Genomic DNA, 22115 nt, shown 5'->3' on the forward strand with positions numbered 1-22115 from the left:
ATTAAGATTATGAGTTTCACTCTGCATAACAACGCTAAATCGTTTTTAATAGGATTCATTGTAATTGTTATTCAAATGAAAAAAAACCATTAAGTTGAGTTCAAGACAATTCACTTATTCATGATTACTTCTCTAAATGGTGGGAATTACTGGCTAAAAGGAAGAATTCTTAAGATATATATTCACTAAAAGTGTGTTGCCTCCTTATATTTTTGATAAGTCTCAGTACCGTATAATTTATTGCTGATTGTTTAACAAAGCAATAGCTAAATTTTGTGTTACACTGTACAGGTTTTTATGAACATGGCGTTTCGATGTGTTTATCCGTAGTAAATTTATTTCTGGCTGTTGTATTTATGATCAGAAATGCATTATTGAATAACCTACTCTTATGAGTTTTATCCATATATGATCAATTTTGCCAATTTAACGATTTGAAAAAATAATAATAATGGATTCCAGACATGATAGGTGTTTTGGTCGTTTTAATGTGATTCCACAGTTAAGATGGCTTCGTAAATACAGATATAATTATTTTTACTTTTATACGAGTGATATCTTATTCACTGTATCGGTGCAGTAAACATATATATTTACCTTAGTAACTAAACTATGTAATATATAATAGAATACTTTTACTGTCTCTCGTATAAGTAGATTCAACAGTGATAAGATTTATATCTCTTGATTTCTTGTCCGATGGACAAGTTGTATTTCTAAATGCAGTAGTATAATATCTCTTATCGCTAACCATAATCCCTAACGAAATTTTCAAAGATGGTTATTAAAACATACGAAACACTAGTGTGAAAGACTGTAGTGCCTGAAACCAGAACTATATACTGAAGTTTTAAGTAATCGTCACTGACTGGTCTCAGTCTCTAATCTTCCGAGTTTTTAAGGTAAAAAAAATGATTGTGCTGCAGCTAGAAATAAATCACCCTGACTTATCTATTTTAGGAAACACAATCAATGGACAGCCAAATGTTACTCATCAAACTGGATATAATCAAGCAATTACTGAAACTTATAGTGTTCTGTTACTCCGAGCTTTTTATGCGAATACTTGTTATATTGGTCATGCTTACCTGTTGTGATGGCCCAGTCCTTGGTCTGAACAGACAATCAGGGAGACGGAGCGAAGATGAGGAGAGAGAGAGAAGCGAATCTGAATGACGCGCAATGGAGGAGGCGAGTAGGCCAACTCCATTAACCAAGTGTGAATCGATATTTCTAGTCAAACAAATGTAATTTACAGGTATTTGATTAGTAAGATAAGAAACACGCCTACATAAACACAGTCAAGGTTGATAAGCGAATAATTAACAAGCTCAAAACGTGACTCAAGAAGAATGGATAAATTGGCCTGACCGGAAGCTAGAATAAGTTGTGTGGGCTTGACACAGCAACCGACACTACAATCTACTTTATCTAACGTGCAAGTAGTTTCAAGTTATATAAAATTAATTCGCTTACTCTATATGGTGGTTGGTTAGTTTAATAATAATTTTTCTCACAGTAATCAGTTAGAAGCTCATCAGCTGTATGAATCTAAAAATAAGGTTATGTAATCGGTTAATCATAAAATTTCGTTAAGATTAAGAACTAAGAGAATTCGAAATTAGATAACTGAATATAGGTTTTTTGTGTTATCTTTAATATTAACAATGTGTAATTAATAAAATCAGTGTAAAGAAAATTTAGGAATTAAATTGTTAAAATGCACAGATCATATAAAATGAAGTTATAATTCAAAATTGAATCGAAATAAAAATTTTGAGAAACGTATCCAAAGGGAAAAAGGCCATAGCATCCTGTTTCCACTCTTTACTGTTCGATCCTATTGTTTCTTTGCTGCCAGACCTACTGATCACGACTACCATCATATACTACTCATGTCGATATAAGTAGCACACACCGTATATATATATTCTTATTTTATAACTATTCAGTGACTAGATTATGTATATCTATAGTCCCCTTATAATGTTTATTTATTTAAACACACAAACATTGGTACAAGAAGGCACCAAATAGATATGCGCCACATAAATCATTCGTTTTGTATGAGGGCTGGGATACTGTTCGAGTGCCCAAACCGAAGCAGGTGGTTTTCTTAGGAGGCCACACCCGGAGCCTTTGACCTAAAGGTCTGATCTACATGGCAGTGGAGCAACGTAAAGAGATGTAATCCAATGGTAGCCAATGACCAACGATTGATTCATTCGCCATTTGTTCCTTCAGGATACTGGAGCCCATGTGCACTATTGGTTTGGAATCAGGGTTTTTCAACTCCTGTAGGTGGACTCTCCGTGTCCACCAACCCGATTAATGCGCCGGACACTCACTTTTCGTCCTCTCAATTTCGTAAACAACACCCCTGTCACGAGGCAGTGAGTGGGACTTTCCTGGCAGTGGTTGTATGCACGTGGCCATGTGAGAGTATTTCAAGAAGGAGAGCTCACTCTCAGATGTACTAGGGCATTTGGGGACTTCATTTTGACCCTATAGGTTATTATTATACGATCTACTCTTCTTAAGTTATGTTAACTTTATTGATTACAGCCTCTCATGTTCACAGCCACTTTTTGGCTTGATCTTGTATAAATGTTATTCCCTACTTCATGGTGTGATGCGGTCTGTTTGGCTGGTATATAAACTAAGTGTGTTTGAAATAAACGATTCGTAAATTGCGAATTGTTATTGGCGTTCTGGACTCAACTGGACAAGCTAGACGAACAAAGGACCAATAAGGACGCTAGGCTGCTCATACCGGTCGAACGTCATTGGTTTGGCTGTGCTAAGATTATATCGGTCGTAGTTCGATTGGCAAATAAATCACGTGATAAAAAGACAACAAATGTGGTCACTCATAGAAAAAGATAGTAAAACACATAGTGAACGGTAGTCGGAAATCTAACAAATAATAGTAATACAGAGTGGCGATATTTATAAGAAGAATATTTCTTTATTAATTGATAGTTAGATAACGTTAGGTAACACGAAAGCCAAATTAAGTCACAGCTGTAAGCGTTTAAAGTAAAATATTGTATGGTGAAAAACGTCTCAGTCAGACACTAAGTAGAAAGACTAATAGAGCGAAGAAATATTTCTTTTCATTTGTTTTTCCATCATAGCTCTATACTAATATAATGTGTTAGTTTATCAAATGCATACATTCTTCCATGCATCCATGAAAAACACAAACCGACCACCCATCAGTACTTTCGATCAGTCCATCGAATTATCGAACGTCCGTCTGCAATCGGTTCTTCAGACCGTCCATTGCACCATGAGTGTGGTTTGGTTGACATGAGTGATCTTCTCTCATTTTGATCTCGGTTTTCACCTCATTTTACCTCTCCATCTGATCAGTTGGAGTTGTATTCTGGTCAAAATTGTAGTTGTTTTATGTGGTGTGTAGGTATTATTAAATAGTGATTATCGTTGGACAGGTTGTGCGAGGTGCGTTATTTGATGATTGTTCCAGTTGGTGATTGGGGTTGTTCGTGTGTGGATAGGATGCATATATATATATACCAAATAATTGTGTTAATAAAAATACAAGTTCAAGTGTCTATGAAAATAATTGTTTAACAAGACATGTAAATGAAGTGGATGAAATGATAAATGTTCAAAGATAATAATTAACAAATGAACAGATTGGATTATGTGCGTTAAGGATCGATAATAGTAGAGTTGATAAAATATTTAATAGAAAATCAAATATAAATAACAGTTACGTCCTAAAAAATTTGAATATGTATTTGCAAGATTAAGAATAAAACTGATAAAATACTTGATAAGAAGCTCAATACTTATAATAACAATTGAAAAATGCCACTGATGTACTGATAATTGTAAACTTTAGTAAGAATAGAAGCAAGTATTAAAACTATGTAAAAACATTCAAATGAACGAAAATTTCAGAAAATTTGCAAATTTAGACTTATTCTTCCATGATATCCATTGGTCGCCAAGTTAGAAAGAGGTTTGTGAACTTCCTTCGAGTACAAAGTTTGGGCTTCCGAATGTGGACTGCGATGGCTTCAAGAGATCCCCAGGATGAACCTGTATTACTATTATCACTTCAATTATAGTCATAACTAACGATCCCCTCCCCTTAAAATGACTAATATGTCCTCAATCCGCGATCATCTCCGTCAGATAATCTATTTTCCTAGTAAACGTAGGCACTTTATAACTAGTGTATCTTCTCCAATTTTTCTCCTTAAGTATGCAGTTCTTGGATGGACACAGTTCACCTGCCCAACTACAACTATCGACCACAGACTACTCGACAAGTCGACATCGCTTATCACAACTAAGTTCTTTATCTACAAATTTATTTGTATTTTTAATCATTTGGATTGTACATAGGCAATGGAAATATTTAATTCCAAGACAATTTGTAGGCTTAAAAGGTGACACCAAATTCATATTTTCCATTTCCATAAATTGTTTGGTCGTACTAAGAACTAATTAACTGAAGATATTCATTTGGGGGGGATCAGCTTTAAGCTACGGTTTGTTTCTCAATAACTTTGTAATTGATGTCAGTCCAATAATAAAAATATTACTCTAAAGATGGATAACTGTTTAAACGAACCGCAAAATATTCTACAAACTACAATGGTATGATTCAGTCATAAAAATTATTTATTTATTGATAAAATATGTTTTTAAAAATGTTTTATTATGAGATTAGTTATGAAAATAATTTAAACATTGTGGAGGTTCCTAGTATATGCTAATTTATAGTGTACTCTAGAAAAATCGATATGGCCCTAAATCACATGCTTTATAAGTAAAGATAGATAGTAGTTAGCAGTGGAATCCAGAACGCGTGTTTCATCCTATTTGAGACTCGTCAGCTGGATATACCTGCATCCAAGAGTCGATGTTCACTCCAGGACTGGAAACCTGTACCCTTATTCTTTATTTAAATAAAAAAAACAGTGTAGATATTCATAAAAAGAATTGTAAGATAGAATGAATCTACAGTTTATTGAATAAAATAATCAAAATGGAATTTACTTACTGATTATCTTATTTTGGTTAATGTGAGTTTCTGAGAGCAAGTTGTCATAATCATTCCTTTAATACGGGTCTATATACTCTTCATAATATTGGATCAAGTATATTAAGTTACAGGGAGTGAATGATTTTCACTTTAATAAAACATTTCTCATTCCCTGACTAGTTCTTAAAATACATTTTACACACTAAATGCTTAAATAGAAGCTGGTTACAGTACCTAGATACTAAAACATTCTATCAGTAACCGATGAGCACATGAATGAACGTTAGCATAAAATAGCCTTCACAAATCGGTATTTAATGCAAGACAAAGATATTTCGAGAGTTACTTTGACCAACTCTAGTGACAGTGCATACAGGTAAACAGGAAGTATTTTACGTATGCAAAAAGATTCACAGCTCGAAATTAAAACACATATATACGAATGGGTATTTTGTGGATATTATAGTAATTTCAATAGTTGAGATCATGAGTCAACTGAAGCTAGACCAACATGGAAAACCTGGAAGGTCCTAGGTTCGAATCTCGTGAGGCGGGATCGTGGGTGCGTACTGCTGAGGAGTCCCACAATAGGACGAAACGGCCGTCCAGGTTTTCCATGGTGGTCCAGCTTTAGTTGACTCGTTATCTCAACTATTTTTATATACAAAATATAAAACATTGAGTTTTTACAATATGGTTAAATTATTTTTTAAAGAAATATACTTGTAAAAGCTACTAGCGTAATGATTGTGAACCTAATAAGGCGAATATACTGAATAAACAAGCAGATGGGAATGAATCAATCCTGACATTCACTTTCCAAATTTATATTTTATTCTACACGTACCCGAAAATAGTACCTAAATAACTGGAATTTATTTGATTTCTTAAATCTTATTTCAGTTATTTAGATAATGAAGAATCGAATTCACGATTTTTAATCTCATCTCACTAATTTAGTTATAAATTAACCAAATGTGAATATATAATGAACGACAATTCAGGTGGGGAAGACCAATTTACTTTTGAATGCAAAATTACAAAGTTCTTTCGCAAAATATGAAAACTATACAATAAATACATAACTTGCACATTTTCCATCAGTTGTTTATTGCATGCTTCATGATACTTTCAATACTGTTATTACAATTATTCCTGTTTCCCCTTCTGTTCTCTTCAATTGAATCTTATCAGTCTTCTACTGGTAAGCATCCCACTTCCTATTGGTGTCACATACTACTTAGTTTTATTTCCAATTTTTTAAAATCAAAATTAGTAAGTAAAATTTCACTGACCTAAAATGACTCAAGGTTTTAATTTTCAAAACTTAATACGATTCGCATAAATTTACTTTAAACCATTTTATATTCTTCGAGTGGATTACTTTCAAGAAGTTTAAAACTTCATGGTTTCTTTCTAGATCTTCTTAATTAATAATATTCAATCGACAATTTAATTGAAACTATCTATCAAATGATATCTTATATAATCAGTCTTGAAGGATTTTATTTATTTAGTTGGAATCATGGGTCAATTGAAGCTAGACCACCATGGAAAACCTGGAAGCACTGAAATTATTCAAAACCACAAACAAATGAAATAAAATAGTACTCTGGAAATCTCAAACTATATAAATCTGAACTAATTAATAGGTTTTTAGTTAAGAAATACAACAAACAATCAAATCGCTTTTTATAAATATAATTCATTTGATAGAACATTGTTTTTATTACTTTAAATTGATCATATCCATTACTTAAGCATGTTTGTTATAAATTTCCGAAATATAAATAAATTTTTAAAAAAATACAAACTCATGCATTTTACACAAACAAATCAAAATTTATACTAATTAGGATGTAAATGAGCTACATTGAACATTTAACTGTTTGTTTGGTCATTTATAGCTGTATTTACCAATCATAATGTTTTTTTAAAATACTAAATCATTAACAACAAACTAAGAACATTTAATTATAAAAGTTTGAAAATTTTAGTTTTAAATAAGTGTAGTTTTATAATAAACTACCGTCAGTTTAATTTAAACAATTGTCTATGATTTAGTCAATTAATTTAAACAATGCCATCATAAGTCCGTGTACTGACATAAATTATTTTATGCATTACAATTTTTTTTGAAAAATAAAAAAATCTTTCTAGACATTTCGTTGTTAGTTTTATAGACCTATATTTTAAAGAAAATGAGGTATTTGCATAAATTCGGTGAAAATAAAAGTTCTAAAGCAATAGGATCTATGTTAATTTATTAATTAAATTAAATAGAACCATGGAAAATGTAAGATAATATGCAATTGTAGAACTTACATTAGTATACATAGTATTGTCTGATTACCAACAACTTTTAATTTACAAGATATTCTAGTTAAGACTCAATAAAGGAAAAAAAGGAAGACAGTAGCCAGTAACAGCAAAACAAGAACAAAGTAGACGATGACATGAGCTTAATATACATAAGCAAACAAATGAGTGAAGAGAAATATTAGAGGTAACAAACAAAAATATGTGGAAGATATGAAAAATTCAGTAGAAAAGTCAATAGGAAAAGGAAGTATGAGACAACTGTCTGAAACAACTAGAAAGCTAGCAGGAAGACGTAGTAGATCACAGCAATCAGTCCGTACTTGTTTCTCAATTATTACTAACTAAATTCAATTTAAAATGATCGGGCATGTACATGAGATAATATACTGCGCACTTTAATAAGATGTTCATTTTTTAAGGAGATTCAGTGAATGTATACTACCTCTAATTGACAGTAACCATTAATTTTTTTCAGCATTTAAAAGTTTTCGGTAGCGCTTCACCTTTTTGATTTTATGGCTTAACGATTTCTATTTCAAATAACACACAACTATTCTTTTTGTCTAACATAAATATAGTCAATCAATCGTATTTTTAACGCCACGACGAAATTTTTTCTGTTCATTTAATGCTGGATGCTAGTCCATTCCTACTTTTATTTATTGACAAGTCTTAAAAAACAGCAAGAATACTACGTCTGATAGAAGTAATATTACTTGAATGTACCACTGTGCATGTAAAATAACTCTGTTATATCATGATCCGTTTCTCACATCAGGACAATTAAAGTAATCCTGATTTTGTGAACAAGCCACAATGGTGGCTTAAATAAGATGGTGTTTCAGCCGTATTAAGTTTAGTCAAGCCTTATTCAGTGTCGCATATCGCCTTTCCTGAAAATAGTCTCCGTTTGTCAAGTCTCACAAACCCAGTGGATGGATATTATTTCGTGGAGCGCAGGTGTCGCGCGAAGAGGAAGTCTACGTTACATATATACAGGTAAAACACAATTTTTCACTCATGCATCCAATAGCATAGATATAGATATATTCATCCACCTTGGAAGCTTGATGGTCACCACACACTTCTAACGTACTTGCTACTGACTGTTTCTTGCCCGTTACATGCATACCACTAGTAACAATACTTTCGTTCACGCACTTAGTGACATACAACTATAAGCTTTCTCAGGTAGGGTTAACAGTCACCTCTCCCTAGTATGGTTACCGGTTTCATTGTTATGTCTTCTACCCGAAGGATCAAACCTCTGATTTTAGTATCTTTTATTTTACTAAACATAAGGGAGATAGTTTATCGGGCTACATTCGTTTTGTAAAATCATGTGCATACACTTTATCTATACCTACATACACAAAATACATAAGCCAAGAACCATTGAAGTCATATACGTAAATACATGCTTCTTGAGCATGTAAGACTTAGTGAATCCCAAGATCGGGCACCGAAAAATCCATTTTCAGCATGGGAACAGAAATGGCAAATGGTTTCAGTGGTTTTGGACTGAACAGAGGAAGCTTAAGCTTAACAGGCTTCCGTATCTAGTAGCATTAGATCACCAATACCTCCAGACAGGAACCTAGGTATATTACCGATAATAAAGAAAAATGAAACTGGTTAATCATAGTAGAATATTATCCTTAGTTCTTAAGAATATGTCAAGTTTTCTCTTAAAGCACCAATGGGAAGTTGCTTAACTGGCTCAGCCGACAGCGAATTCCAATATTTGACTACACTTAAGGAGTAGAAGTTGTTTCTACAGTCCGTTCTGCTGTGTTGTGTCTCTAGTTTCTAGATGTTACTCCTTAGACTTGTGTTGGAGCTAAACATAAGTAGGCGTCTGAGGGGATGTCCAGAAGTGATAGGAATGCTGTAAGTCATTAGGAGGTCACGTCCAGAAAGCCTATACTCTAATGTATAGAGATTTAGTGAATGAAGGCGCTATCAATAAGGTTTGAATTTGATTCCCCGAACTGATTACGTGTCCCACCGCCTGATACGATCCACAGTGACCTGATCCTTGTGGAGTGATGGAGGAAATACTATTTTTCTTTACTCTAAATGGGGACGAATGAAACTGTTGAAGTTTCTGTAGAAAGTTCTTCCGTCAAACTGGCCAAAAATGCACTTCAATGTTACCATTACGAGGCTCGCTCCAAAGACATTTTTGTCACAATCAGCGTAAGACTTCAAACCGTAGGGTACCAGCGCTCTTAAATCTTTTTATACTTGGGATAATTCTAGAGAGGAGTTTCCTAAGTTGTAACTGTAGTCTGCAACATGTCTCAGATGGACTACTTTATAGTTTGAAGTGTTGAAGGTATGTCCGTTGTCCTCTTCCCAAATTTGAAGCCCAGTCAGATCCTCCTGAAGTGCCAGTGTATCCTCTTGGTGTATCTCTTTCCAAAGTTTCACACCATCATCAAAAAGTAATAAGTCAAACGACAGCTGTTGTGGAATATCGTATATATAAATCAAAAATATATAGGTCCTAATGTAGTGGACAAGAACACCAGCGGGGTAAAATCGAATGTATTTGACACAAAATTACAGGACTTGTTAACAAAATCTAACAATCAAATAGTAAATACGTAATTCGAAAACTGCCCATCAATTATTTCTTAATGACTCACACTTCATTGTTCTTGCATTTGCATAAAAATTGCATTCTGTTCCCATTCTTTACTGTTCGATCCTCTTGTTCTCTGCTGCCAGACCTTGTGTTCACGACTAACGTCATATTCTACTTATGTCGGTATAAGTAGCAAAAACCACACTAGTACTGAATCCTGGGGACCCTACTAGTACATTCCATAGCATGACAGAAAGTGGAGTTAACTCTGTAATTAAAATATCGTTTTTTTAGATGTGAAGTGAGCCAGTTATTTAGAGGTGATTTGATACCCAGTCGTCTGAGCTTATTGATAAGACATACATGGTTGACCCTATTGTTATGACGTGAAAAATAAATGCTGCTGATTAAGGGTAGCGAATTATTGATCGGACCAAAGACGCGCAAACACGTAGAACGACCTAGGGTTCTGATTGGTCTCGCTTCCCTGTCTAGCCCAGCCAGTTGAGTCCAGAACACAAGTCACAGCCTCTGAGTTATGAATCATTATATTTCAAACACACTTTGTTTATATACCAGTCAAGCAGACCACAACGTACCACAAAATAGAAAATAACATTGTACAATATTGGCCAACAGGAAAATAACACGTTAAATAAATATTGACCAATAAGACGATACCATTTCATGTCCAAGGATAGCATTAGGCTTAACAGGATAATTTTTGGGATATTTTCCTGAATATCCCAACACCTATCAAAGCTTTTGAGAAGTCAAGGTAAATGAAGTCAACCTTCCCCTTTCGACCAAGGATGGTTGTCCATCTGTCTACCGCAGCCACCAGGTTGGTTATACTAGAATGACCCTTCGTGAAACCGTGCTGTTGGGGTGAAAACAAGTTTAAGGATAATAAATATTCGTGTATACCATCGCATATCAGGGACTTCATGATTTTTAAACGTATGGAGAGAAGGTATACCTGTTGGTAGATCGTAGATTCGCTGCATCGACCTCCTTTGGGAATTGGTTTGATGTAAGTCCGACTTTCGCTGGCCACCCAAATTATATAATCTGGTTATCCCCTACCATCCGTCAGTGTCAGGTGGAGGCTTTGAGACGGATTGTCTTATAAGTGCGTTCTGTCGAGAACAGTTATTCTCTGTGAATATAGAAATTAAATATAAGGACGTTTTTATGCAGATAAATGTAGGAGAGTGTCGACAGAACACATAAGCCAAGCGGAATATGCGTAGCTCTATTCGATGGGAATGTTATCTCATTCACCGTTATCGATAGCACGTCCCAGGAAAATGGGGATGCTGCTTGAAATGTAAAGGACAATGGTTGCCGACTGGTTTGGTGTACCATAGTTTAGGCTACGAGATAAACGATGTTATGCCAGACGGTTCAAGCACTTGATAATCAAGGGGTAAATGTTTGATTTTAGGACACTTTAATACACCCACAGTAGACTGGAAAAAATTGTGTGTTGAATTGTCAGATAATTCCTTCGAAAAGAAACTATTTGATGCGGTTATCTTATGTGCTCTAGTGCAACATTTGAAAAGGGCAAGTAGGTATGACTTGGACTCCGAATCATCCTGACTAGATCTCAAGTTGACTCATTATAAGAATGATTTAACAAACATTGACCATACGTCACCCCTAGGTAAAAGTGGTCATTCAGCTCTAGCCATTGATTACCATGTAGCTAACGATAACGAACGTTTATCACATCAAGCCAGACCAGATGTCTGGAAGGAAAATATGCAATGTATTGTATACTCAGTATCCTCAGTAGGTTGGCCAATAGAACCAAAGTCCCCGACTGAAACGGCTTGGGATATATACAGGAACTTGTAGATTAAGGATACTGCACCGGAAATGCTTTGGGCTACATCAAGGAACACCGGAAACTCTCCACCGTGATTCAGTAAAGAGGCCCGCGCTTTTCTTCGTAAGAGAAATATTCAGGAGACATTAAGCTTACTGTGTACTGACAGAACAAACTCTTGTCATTGGGAAGCTCAAAATATTTGTGCCTCTATCCTCCATAAGTCCAAATGGTTGCACTAAGATGAACTTTCTAAAGGGTCTATAGAATACCATAAACACGTCGAAGGTTGGTTTTGGCATGCTTTAAAATGAATTGCTGGGGATAAGCATTTCAACTTAGGCAATTCACAGTGAGAGCGAATTCATCTTCTGAGGATTCTTTTGAACACATGTTACGTGCGCGGTCAAAATTAGACCCCTTTTAGTAACGAAGTGGAAAGAAACTTGTAATTCCGATAGACCTCACATCATGTATTTTTGTGATGAATGTAATAAGTGCTTCAGAGTGCAGTCATGGAGCCAGTATTGTTCCTCCGGTATGTAAATCACCTTCCTATTTTACATCATTGGCCGACGATGTCAAGATACAAGGAGTGACAAAATATGAAGATGGTTTGAAGTTTCGACATGACTAACAGAAATTAAGTGAATAGTCCAAAAGTGTGGCAGTTGCTGACAAGTACGGATACGTACACAATGGAGAACACTGAGCTACGCGTTGTCCAGACGCACGCTGGCTTAGGAGTCATCGTTACGCAGGTCTCTAAAACTACCGCACCCTACCTATTAATAACCTCCAAAGGTTTTGAAACCCTATAATCAATAAGGTGGGCCTTTAGCCAAGTGACGATAAAACATTTTAGACTTGGTATACAGAATTCATTCGTCCAAATCTCAAGTACTGTCCCCTCTTAAAAAAGACAAGGGGCTTCTGGAAAAGGTTCAGAGGATAACAACTGAGTCGATTCTCGGAGTGGCGAGGCTCCTATTTGATGCTCAAGTGGCAAATCTAAATCGATTTCCATTGTCATGAAAAAGAATCAGAGGTGACTTGATCACAGTTTTTAAATTATTTAGTGAAACGTTTGCATCTGATATATCCTTATTTTTACCGTCTTCCCAAACAAAGAACTTACGGAGACACTTTGAAATGGTTCACGGTTTCAGAACAAATTGCATTTCATCTGGCTACCGAATTCGCCATGGAATCATCGAGTGGAATTCACTACTTCAACACATGATTGAAGCTCCATCTGTTGACTCTCCCAGAAGAAAGTCGGATCATATGATAGAGCATAAATGTCAGGACTGACACAGGACACTTAGCCTCTGTTCTTTCTTTGCGAAAATTGAAACTAAATCTGCATTTTAATTTACTAGTGTTTCAAGGTTGTATGGGTGGGCGCCATGTCCAGAAGCTTTTTACGGCGTGTGGTTTCAGTTGTATCGTCTTTGGTTATGAGTTCGGTCATGTCAGTAGAACGTGGGACTTCCAACTCCTTATCTTACAGAATGTTTCTCAGTGAGTTTCTTCTCTGTATTATGATTGTTTATTTATTAACTCATCGAACACATTTCACTATAGATTTTTAGTCGGGTTAGTTAGCTTAGTCACTGCCATCAGTACTAAGTAGTGTTTTGATTTTTACTGATCGCTTACATTGGAAGATTTGAATTACTTTATTAGATGTTTATCCCTTCTCTAGCTCATGGCGGATCTCCTATTTCATGTTTTCATGATGTCCCATTGTTAACCGATACAAATAACTATTACAATATGATAGTTGAGATACCTCGCTGGACAAATGCAAAAATGGAAATTAGCAAAGAAGAACTTATGAATCCTATCAAACAAGATGTCAAAAATAATAAACTGCGTTACGTGAATAATGTATTTCCACATAAAGGTTATATCTGGAATTATGGTGCCCTACCTCAAACATGGGAAGATCCAAACCATGTAGATGAAAATACCAAGGCTAAAGGAGATAATGATCCTATCGATGTGTGTGAAATAGGTTCGAAAATTTGGCCCTCCGGTTCAATAATACCTGTAAAAGTATTAGGTATATTGGCAATGGTAGATGAAGGTTAGTTTTCATAGTTCCTTTTAACCTTCATCACCAAAAGTTTCCTTTTATTATTTATAAAAATGTAAGTTCTTAAGCCGTCGAAGTAAGTTTCGGCACTGGTTTCACACTTATACTACATGAGTTCCCCACTCCTTTTACTGGTACTAGTTTTTCTTACTGCTTTCAAATCCGCTTAACAACTCAGGAATAAGAATTAAATATTCTGGTCTTCTGAATCTACAGTAAAACTTCTAATAATGAATCAAACCACATGATATCTCACTGATGATAGCGCACTGCTCGGAACATAATTACACTCACAGAAATACCAAAATATGTAATGATTTTCACTTATTTATTTAAACATTGTTACAAGGAGTCACTAAATTTTTATACACCACACCTCATCATTCGATTTGTGTAAGACGTGGAGTGTTAATTTAGGTCACTTACATGTAGTAATTTATGTGACCTAAACTAACATGTGTAACATTTGTGTAGCATTGTAACTGTTTGAAGCTTAGATGACATTTTTCAAACTGACGTTTGGACGCAGGGATAACATCGAGTCTGAAAATGAAATACGAATATGATCAGATTTCAACAATACTCGCATCAAAGTTTGTCATGTTGAGCAGCGAGCTGGAGATCCATGAAAACAGTAGTGTTTGCTCGTAATTCGTTGTGATTTAGTGCAGTCCTGTTTAGAAGAAACATAACCTTGTCAAAAATTCGCGACACGAGTATATTCGAACGTAACCTATAGAAAATTGAAGTATTGCTTTTTATAACTAATGCAATCACATCTATGAAATTACCACACTGAAACAAATCTCTAATTTTCCATTAGTATGTAGTTGCTGTGATTAATTTATCTGAGTGCTAACACATCTAAGTGACCTAACTTTCTAATTTGTAGGTGAAACTGATTGGAAAGTTATTGTTATAAATGCAGGTGATCCAATGGCTGATAAACTAAATGGTTAGTGAAAATTTGCCTAAAATTTTATTTCAAAAAGACATTCATGATGTGGATACTCATATGCCGGGACTTCTAAAGGTTAGTTTTCATTTAGTTTTATTTCTGCAAATAATTCATGAGGTGGCTACAAATATGAGAATTTTGGCACTTCAAGTACTGTCATAATAAGTAGAAAATGGACTGTTATCTGGAATGCTGATTTAACTGAATATTTTTGACTCTAGATATCATTGCCTGCTGTGCTATGTAAATTCTGGTCATGTTTGTTAGTGTTATTTTAGCCCATAAGAATAGCCTGTTTATTGGTCAGTTAGACCATTTTTTTATATTTTAGTAGCATAATCTTTTCCATTTCTATTGTAGGCTACACGAGACTGGTTTAAGTATTACAAAGTTCCTACGGGAAAGCCCGAAAATACATTTGCCTTCAATGGAGAGTTCAAGAACAAAGTAAACTTACCGTTGGTCTTCTTATTTTACTATACTGTTTGTTCACACTATAAGGTTCTTTTATAATTCATATCAGTTTGCATAAGGGACGTAATCGAAAATCCCCGTTGGATTCACTTTTATACCTGTTGTCGGAACTGCCGATAGTAAGCAAGTCACGGGAACCAAGCAAAAGTTCATGTACCCAGTCTTAAACCATACTTTTTGTGTTAAGATTAGTTACACCACCTGTCGGTTTGCAACGATGCAGATAGAACCATGCTGGCACAAGGGACCTAGTTGTTAAAGGTTGAATTTTTCGGCCGAAAGATCATTGTCGCACATTTCAACATTGCAATATACTTTTCCCAGACTTCCGTTTCAGGACACCCTAGAACTTTATCACTCTTGTGAAAATTGATCTGATTATAACAGCGAAAACGCTGATCTTTTCAGTTAGGCAAAGTGTTATAACTTGTGTCCTTGTGCCCTATTATTATATAATGTAATTATACCGCCAACTAGGAAACAGTGATTTATCGACTGGACCAATGACTCATAAAACCCGTACGAGCAGTCTAGAGTCTTTATCGGTCCTACTTCCTGTCTAGCCCTTTCTGTTAAATCCAGAACACCAATCTCAGCCTGCACGATATGAATCATTTATTTCAAACATACTGAGTTTATATATGAACCAAACAGACCACATCGTAACATAAATTATAAAATAAAATTTACGCAAGATCTAGCCAAAAGTGTCTGTGAATGTGGGAGACTATGAATAATAAACCGGGCATAACTCAAGAATGGTAATCCGTATAATAATAGTTCATAGGTCAAAATAAAGCTTAGGAGGAACACGAATATGAATAGTTTAGTTATTTAACAATTATTCGATAAAAATATACGTATAGCATTAGTACAGAAATAGATTCTAACAGTTACCATTCATTATTCTCATCGGGATAACACAAAGTATTCTTCAAACTGCTCATAAACTTTTACGTAACTTGTCACTATTCTAGAGTGCTGATTTTAATCACATTAATAACCGAGTATTATTTCAAGACAATTATTTTCTTTAGGTAATAATAAACGTTTGATGAGTGGTAGGTTGAATGGATTCTCAGAAAACCAGATTACTGAACTTGTCACTGCTTAAAATTTTAAGCGTTATCAATTTGATAAACATACAACAACAATCACACATATGTGATTGCTCAAAAACACCCGATGTAGTCTAAGCATCGATCGTAATACTTTTTACTTGCGTATATTCCAGACCAAAAGTTATGGTATTTTCAGGATAAACGATAATATTGTAGTTTTGTATTTATGTACGATGGGATAATCATCCATCTGGTAATCCTAAGCTTTCGTGATAACGTTACATAATCAGTGAAAGTAATTCTAAACTAAAGGGTTCTTCTGATATTCTATATTTGCAGTATGATTTATCACACTAATATTAACGTCTGATAGCTTTCTTAACAATGAAAATATGAATGAGTATCACGTCAAACATATAAATAATATCATTTGAATGACCTGTTCCACTAAGTAACCCGTTTTCACTGATAGATATGGGTCAATCACTTATAGTAGGTGGATTTTGAATAGCTTATCTAAATCATGTTTCATAGTAAGTAAAAAGGTACATTGTTTTTAAACAGCACTACTGTACAATCTTACATGAATTATTAATCAGGTTAACTAGGTTTTCACATTCACTGTTTGAAATAGATGTGAGATAACACGACTAAAGTAATGAGAGTAACAAATTATTACTATATTTGAGAAATTACAGTATTTGTCGAAAGTAGACTCTTCATTGAAAGTTCAAAGAACTGCATTTTTGGTTGATCGTAGACGCAAAGGGATAGACGGTAAGCCGAACTAATTTCAAAAAATCCTATTTCTCCTTTCAATACTCGCCTTTATTAATAGATGCCCCTTAAATGGTCGCTCTTATTAAGGCTTGCGTTTTAATAGTCGCCCTTTTACTGGCACCCTCATTATTGTGGACCTGTTAAGATAATTTGAATACATGCTGTTCTGTTATAAGCATAATAATAATAGTGAAATTACGTTCTTGCTCATGACTTACTAGAAGCCAATAAGCCACATCATGTATCTTTGCTGTTTAATAACAATAAAGTTATTAACATATATTCTAGATTCTTCAATTATAGAATGAATGGTTATAGTAATTTGGTTTGGTCTTCATAGTTTTGTGAATTTTCCGCCTTTCACTTACATCATTTTTCTGTTTCATTGCCTCTGTATGTTCAAGGAATTCGCCATAAAAATTATTTCCCAAACACATGAACAGTGGCAGAAACTGATATCTACCAAAGTTGAAGCTGGTTCTATCATACGGTTAGTTAATTTGGCTTCGTTGTCTTGAATCGGACTATTAAACCATCTTTTTTTCAAGTTTGATTCTTATAAAAGTTTGTAATACGACTATAATAAAGGTATGTTACATGTTCTAAAACCGGACTCACAACCCCAATCACGCTATGTATATTTTTATAATTACAGCCAAGGCTACTTTATATTTCTAGGGATTAGTATCTTCTTGTTGATATGATGGACTACCATTAATTTATCTCTATTAGCATATGTGCATTCTAGGAGTATTGCCACGATGTTGCCTTTTCATTAGGTACTGGGTTCGAGTTTATATGAATATCAACTCTGGGATAAAGGTACGTCTAGCTGACGAGTCCCAAATAGAATAAAACGGTTGTCCCACACTCCACTGTTAGCCACAATTCAAGTATTTGTAATTTCTAAACAATAGGATGGCTTAAAAATAGTCTCCAGTTATTTTATGGATACTATTATCAATGACAAAGATTTGGTAGTTTATTTTTTAGTTGGTTTTGTCTTATGGTTTCTAAATCGTAAAATTTTACATCATAACTCTTAGTTACCCAGTGATTTTTCTACAGAGAGCTCAGTCAACAGTCTACTAGTCCCTAATGCCAACACAACACATAAACTTTGAATGTTTGTATCGGAGACCAGATTTCACGTCGCTTCTGTATTTACGTAGAACTACCTCATTGTGTAAACACAGTTAGGTAAATCAAGCTTCGAATTTCACATTTTTTGTTTTCACCTCACTAAATGTGTAAAGTTATCCTTGTATGGTCACTATTGGATAATCCATACCCTTTAATGCCTATTTAAAAAATTAATCTATATCGAATTCGAAATTGTGCAGATGGTAAGCAGCTTTTTCCCACATATTTTTTCACCGGTACATCACTAAACCTTTCTCAGATTACTTGTTTCCTCCGATTCGCAAGTTTTTGGACATACTTAATTTTTGAGATACGTTCAACTAAAGTCTATATTCCTGGTAAATTACTTTTACATAAGTATATACATGAAAAATGAAATCTCATCCATTTTCCTAAATAATAAATAATGCTTTTGTGAATTTAACAATTAGGGCGAATGTTACTGTGAAAGGAAGTCCCTACATCGTATCAAAAGAAGACTTTCTCGACGCTTTGCAGAAGCATGACGCTTTTACACATGGAAGTGAGCCAACAGATCAAGCTAGTAAGTTTTTGTAATTTTTTACATGGACGTTTGCTTACTAGATGTTTTTCTAAAAACCTCATGATACACTGCAGTACTGTCTGGTTACCTGGATGTGTAATTGTTACTGACGGTAGTCATAATTGTTTGATGCCGTTTTCAATCAAGTTTTGGATTTAACTATCGCTGATAATTAAAACCAAGTATCTTTTATTCGTTCATAGTCTATTTCATATATCCCATGTTTAAAAAGATTTACAGTGGTAAATTATTATTATTTCCTACGTAGTAAATTTGTGGATTCCCATAATGCTGTAGTTTTTAGCAAATACTCTTCAGTAGTTACTGAAGTCTTCACCTACATGGTAGGTTATTAGAGAAACTCTAACCGTTGTTGCCAATAAGTTTGAGACGAAGCTGGATTAAATGTTAGCTATCGTAACATTGTAAATTATAGTTTAGAATAGTCTTCCAATATAGGACCTGGTACAAATGTGTATTGATCCAAGTTACCGTGATTTGCCTCAGTACAACTAAAGAACAAACTACTCGAGAAAGCGTAAAGAAATTAATCATACCAAAACTAGCGTAAAATCAAAAACAGAGAAGGTAGTTCAGAAGTGACAAATAAAATCGTAGAATTAAGAATATGGAATTCTATCAATGTTCGTTACAGTATTTTCTTTATATTGAGTGTTCATAAAAAGGATCTTTGTTGCTGTAGATATTCACGTTGTTATTCCGACTTCAGATTCTTATCAATGAACCTAAGTAGATAGCCGAAATTAAGCGTATTACCAGTACCAATTCGTTTAGCTTTCTTAGATAAATTGATAACTAGGCCTCCCTTCTGTTTCAATGCGACCCAGCTTTTGACATTCTTGTACTGCCCGTTCCTGATTGACTTTTTATATACTAATCTACATATAACACCGTCAGGTTTCTTTTTCAATAGAAAATCCAAGAATTGGGACTGTGAATTCAATTCTATTGTAAACTTAACTGATTGATGACAGCTATTAAACTGTCAATTGTGACCACAAGATAGTCAAGTGGAAGTGGTGTGAGTAATGACCCCATCTTTACGCCATCGGTTTTCCTGTAAAGCGAATCATCACATTTAAACTAAACATTGAAAGTCTATCATAATGATTCCTGCAGACAGTATTTTGAAATACTAATAACGAGGTTGTTGTTTCCAGTATTCACATTTTGTTTTCGAATCTCAAAGTAACTAATATTCATTGATTTCATTTTACTCACTGGTTTTAGTCATTTGAATAATTTTGTTTTCAGTTCCTTACTTCCAAATATAATGATTTTGTACAGGCGTTGATACACCTCTCATTTTTTTATTCCTCCGACAGAAGTTTAATATATGTAATCAATAATAATAGTATAAATGAGTTTATTGTATTACTCTCCTAAATTTTAGTTGATCAATGGCATTTTTGCAACCCGGATGTTTAATTCTGCTTCAATGGTCAACTATCTTAATCATTGTTGTGAACTAATCATGATCTAATCTACAAAAGATAATTACATATCAAAATTTACTCATCTTATAGTATTTAATAAAAACTCAGCGTATAATTGTTATTTACCTTTTTGGTTGTAACCCTAAATGTTCGTCTGTATTGGTCTATTGATATTTTTTAAATTAGGCCAGTTAACGTTATACAAATATACATATATGTTTGGAAATTAATTCTCCTTTTTTTCTTAAACAATTGAAGTATATAGGCGTAGCCCGATTGATTGAATTGAATTTCGTACCCCTAGTTCTTGTGTTTCCCTCTACTCACTTACTTTAGTTTGATTTGATTAGTATATTGAAGAATGCAAAGTTTATTAATCATTATCTTATTTCAACAATAATTTATAGCTTACTTTCTGATGTGAATGAATAAACTATATCCCTGAGATAAAGAGTGGGTGTGTAAAAGTTTCTATTATGATTTTTCTTCAAATTAATAAGTAACTCATTTAATTTTTGTGTTATCAAGGGTTAACATGACAAAAAGTTGAGTTTTTTCGTTTAAGTAAACTATAAAAGTCAAGAACTGGCTATCACTGTCACTAAGACAGAAGGGTAGTTGATCCAATCAAAAGTTCATTGCATAAAGCGAGCTCTATACTTTAATTAATTTTAATATCTAGGTGTTAATTTCACTACGTCAACGGATAGTCAATATGGATGCGGAAAAGTTTAAAACAACCTCGAGTAAGCCATTAACCTAGGTTCTCAACATTCTGGTATTCGTTCGGAAAATTATTCTTTTAATGAAACCTTGCTACTAATTAGAAGAAGCGTTAATCTTGAGACATCAAGAAAAAGTCTAAATTATTGATAATGCAACTCAGTATTCAACTGCATTAATATCCAATTACTATTGCCCAATTTTCTGACTCATTTGATCTCACTACATGTGATTAACTTGTTTGGTTTAGCCAACCTATCTGTATTCGAATGGACGCAACACATCATTTGTCTGACATCTCTAATAATTTTCAAATTTATGTTTTACCTCAGATGGATAAAACAGATTCTTTTTAAAAGCAAATTTTTAGACATACTCTTAACTCAATGTTTTGGCAGTAAACAATTTTTCTGTACGTGTTTCAAAAGTGCTGTCAATATAATTTACTCATAATTGTCGTTACTTCTAATTGCATTTGTTCGATGACTTCATTTTCTATCACCTAAATGCACTAATTGGTTTGGCATCTAAACATGTCTCTACATATTGATGTACACTAATACTCTTTAGGATCGACTGAGAATTCAAACAATATTAGCTGGAAACTGATAAGAGTTATTACTTCCCGAGAATTGGACAATAGATTATCCGTTAACCTGACTGAATCGTGGCATCTTTTCGTTCAGTTAGTTAACTGTACACCGTATGTAAAGCTATTTCTCACCTATATTCTACCCTAACTGGTGGAGTGAAGTGCAGTGGAATTCGTTCTTCAAGTTTAAAGTCTTTGGAGTTATCCAGTCGAACTTAGTAAATTGAAACATTGGTGGTAGTTAAAGTTTAATTGTAAAGTATATAACATGAAGGCGGTTGTATCCGAATTTCTAAGAGGAGAAATAATTTGTGGACAGAATACGTAAGGTTGTCAGTTCATCAAATCAGTGATGTAATGGGCTTTGTAGTTCGTGAGGAACACTTCCAGATACATGTTTTATTTAAAGGATTTACAAGGACTTATTACATAAAACCACGTTTGTTTACTTCTAAAAGAGTTTACCTCTACGCTTAGCAGCTATTAATACTGAACGTTCTTTTGGTCTTTCCA

At 34.2% G+C, this 22115-nt stretch overlaps 1 protein-coding gene across 2 annotated transcripts; it reads left to right on the forward strand.

Annotated features, from left to right (window-relative positions):
* Positions 1–13156: 13156 nt before the first annotated feature.
* PPA2_2 (inorganic pyrophosphatase) lies at positions 13157–20682 on the forward strand (the record flags this gene model as incomplete). Of its 2 annotated transcripts, XM_051211621.1 has the most annotated exons (8): positions 13157–13293; positions 13478–13861; positions 14763–14825; positions 14863–14903; positions 15189–15275; positions 17548–17633; positions 18718–18830; positions 20245–20682. In XM_051211621.1, the coding sequence occupies 8 exons, from the start codon at positions 13179–13181 to the stop codon at positions 20277–20279; spliced, it is 924 nt and encodes a 307-aa protein (XP_051071704.1). In that variant the 3' UTR covers positions 20280–20682. The 2 variants fall into 2 exon arrangements, with proteins under 2 accessions (XP_051071704.1, XP_051071705.1); XM_051211622.1 differs by having other exon boundaries at positions 13179–13293; positions 14763–15275.
* Between the last annotated feature and the right edge of the window lie 1433 nt (positions 20683–22115).

The sequence above is a fragment of the Schistosoma haematobium genome, chromosome ZW (assembly GCF_000699445.3).
Source record: "Schistosoma haematobium chromosome ZW, whole genome shotgun sequence".
NCBI lineage: Eukaryota > Metazoa > Platyhelminthes > Trematoda > Strigeidida > Schistosomatidae > Schistosoma > Schistosoma haematobium.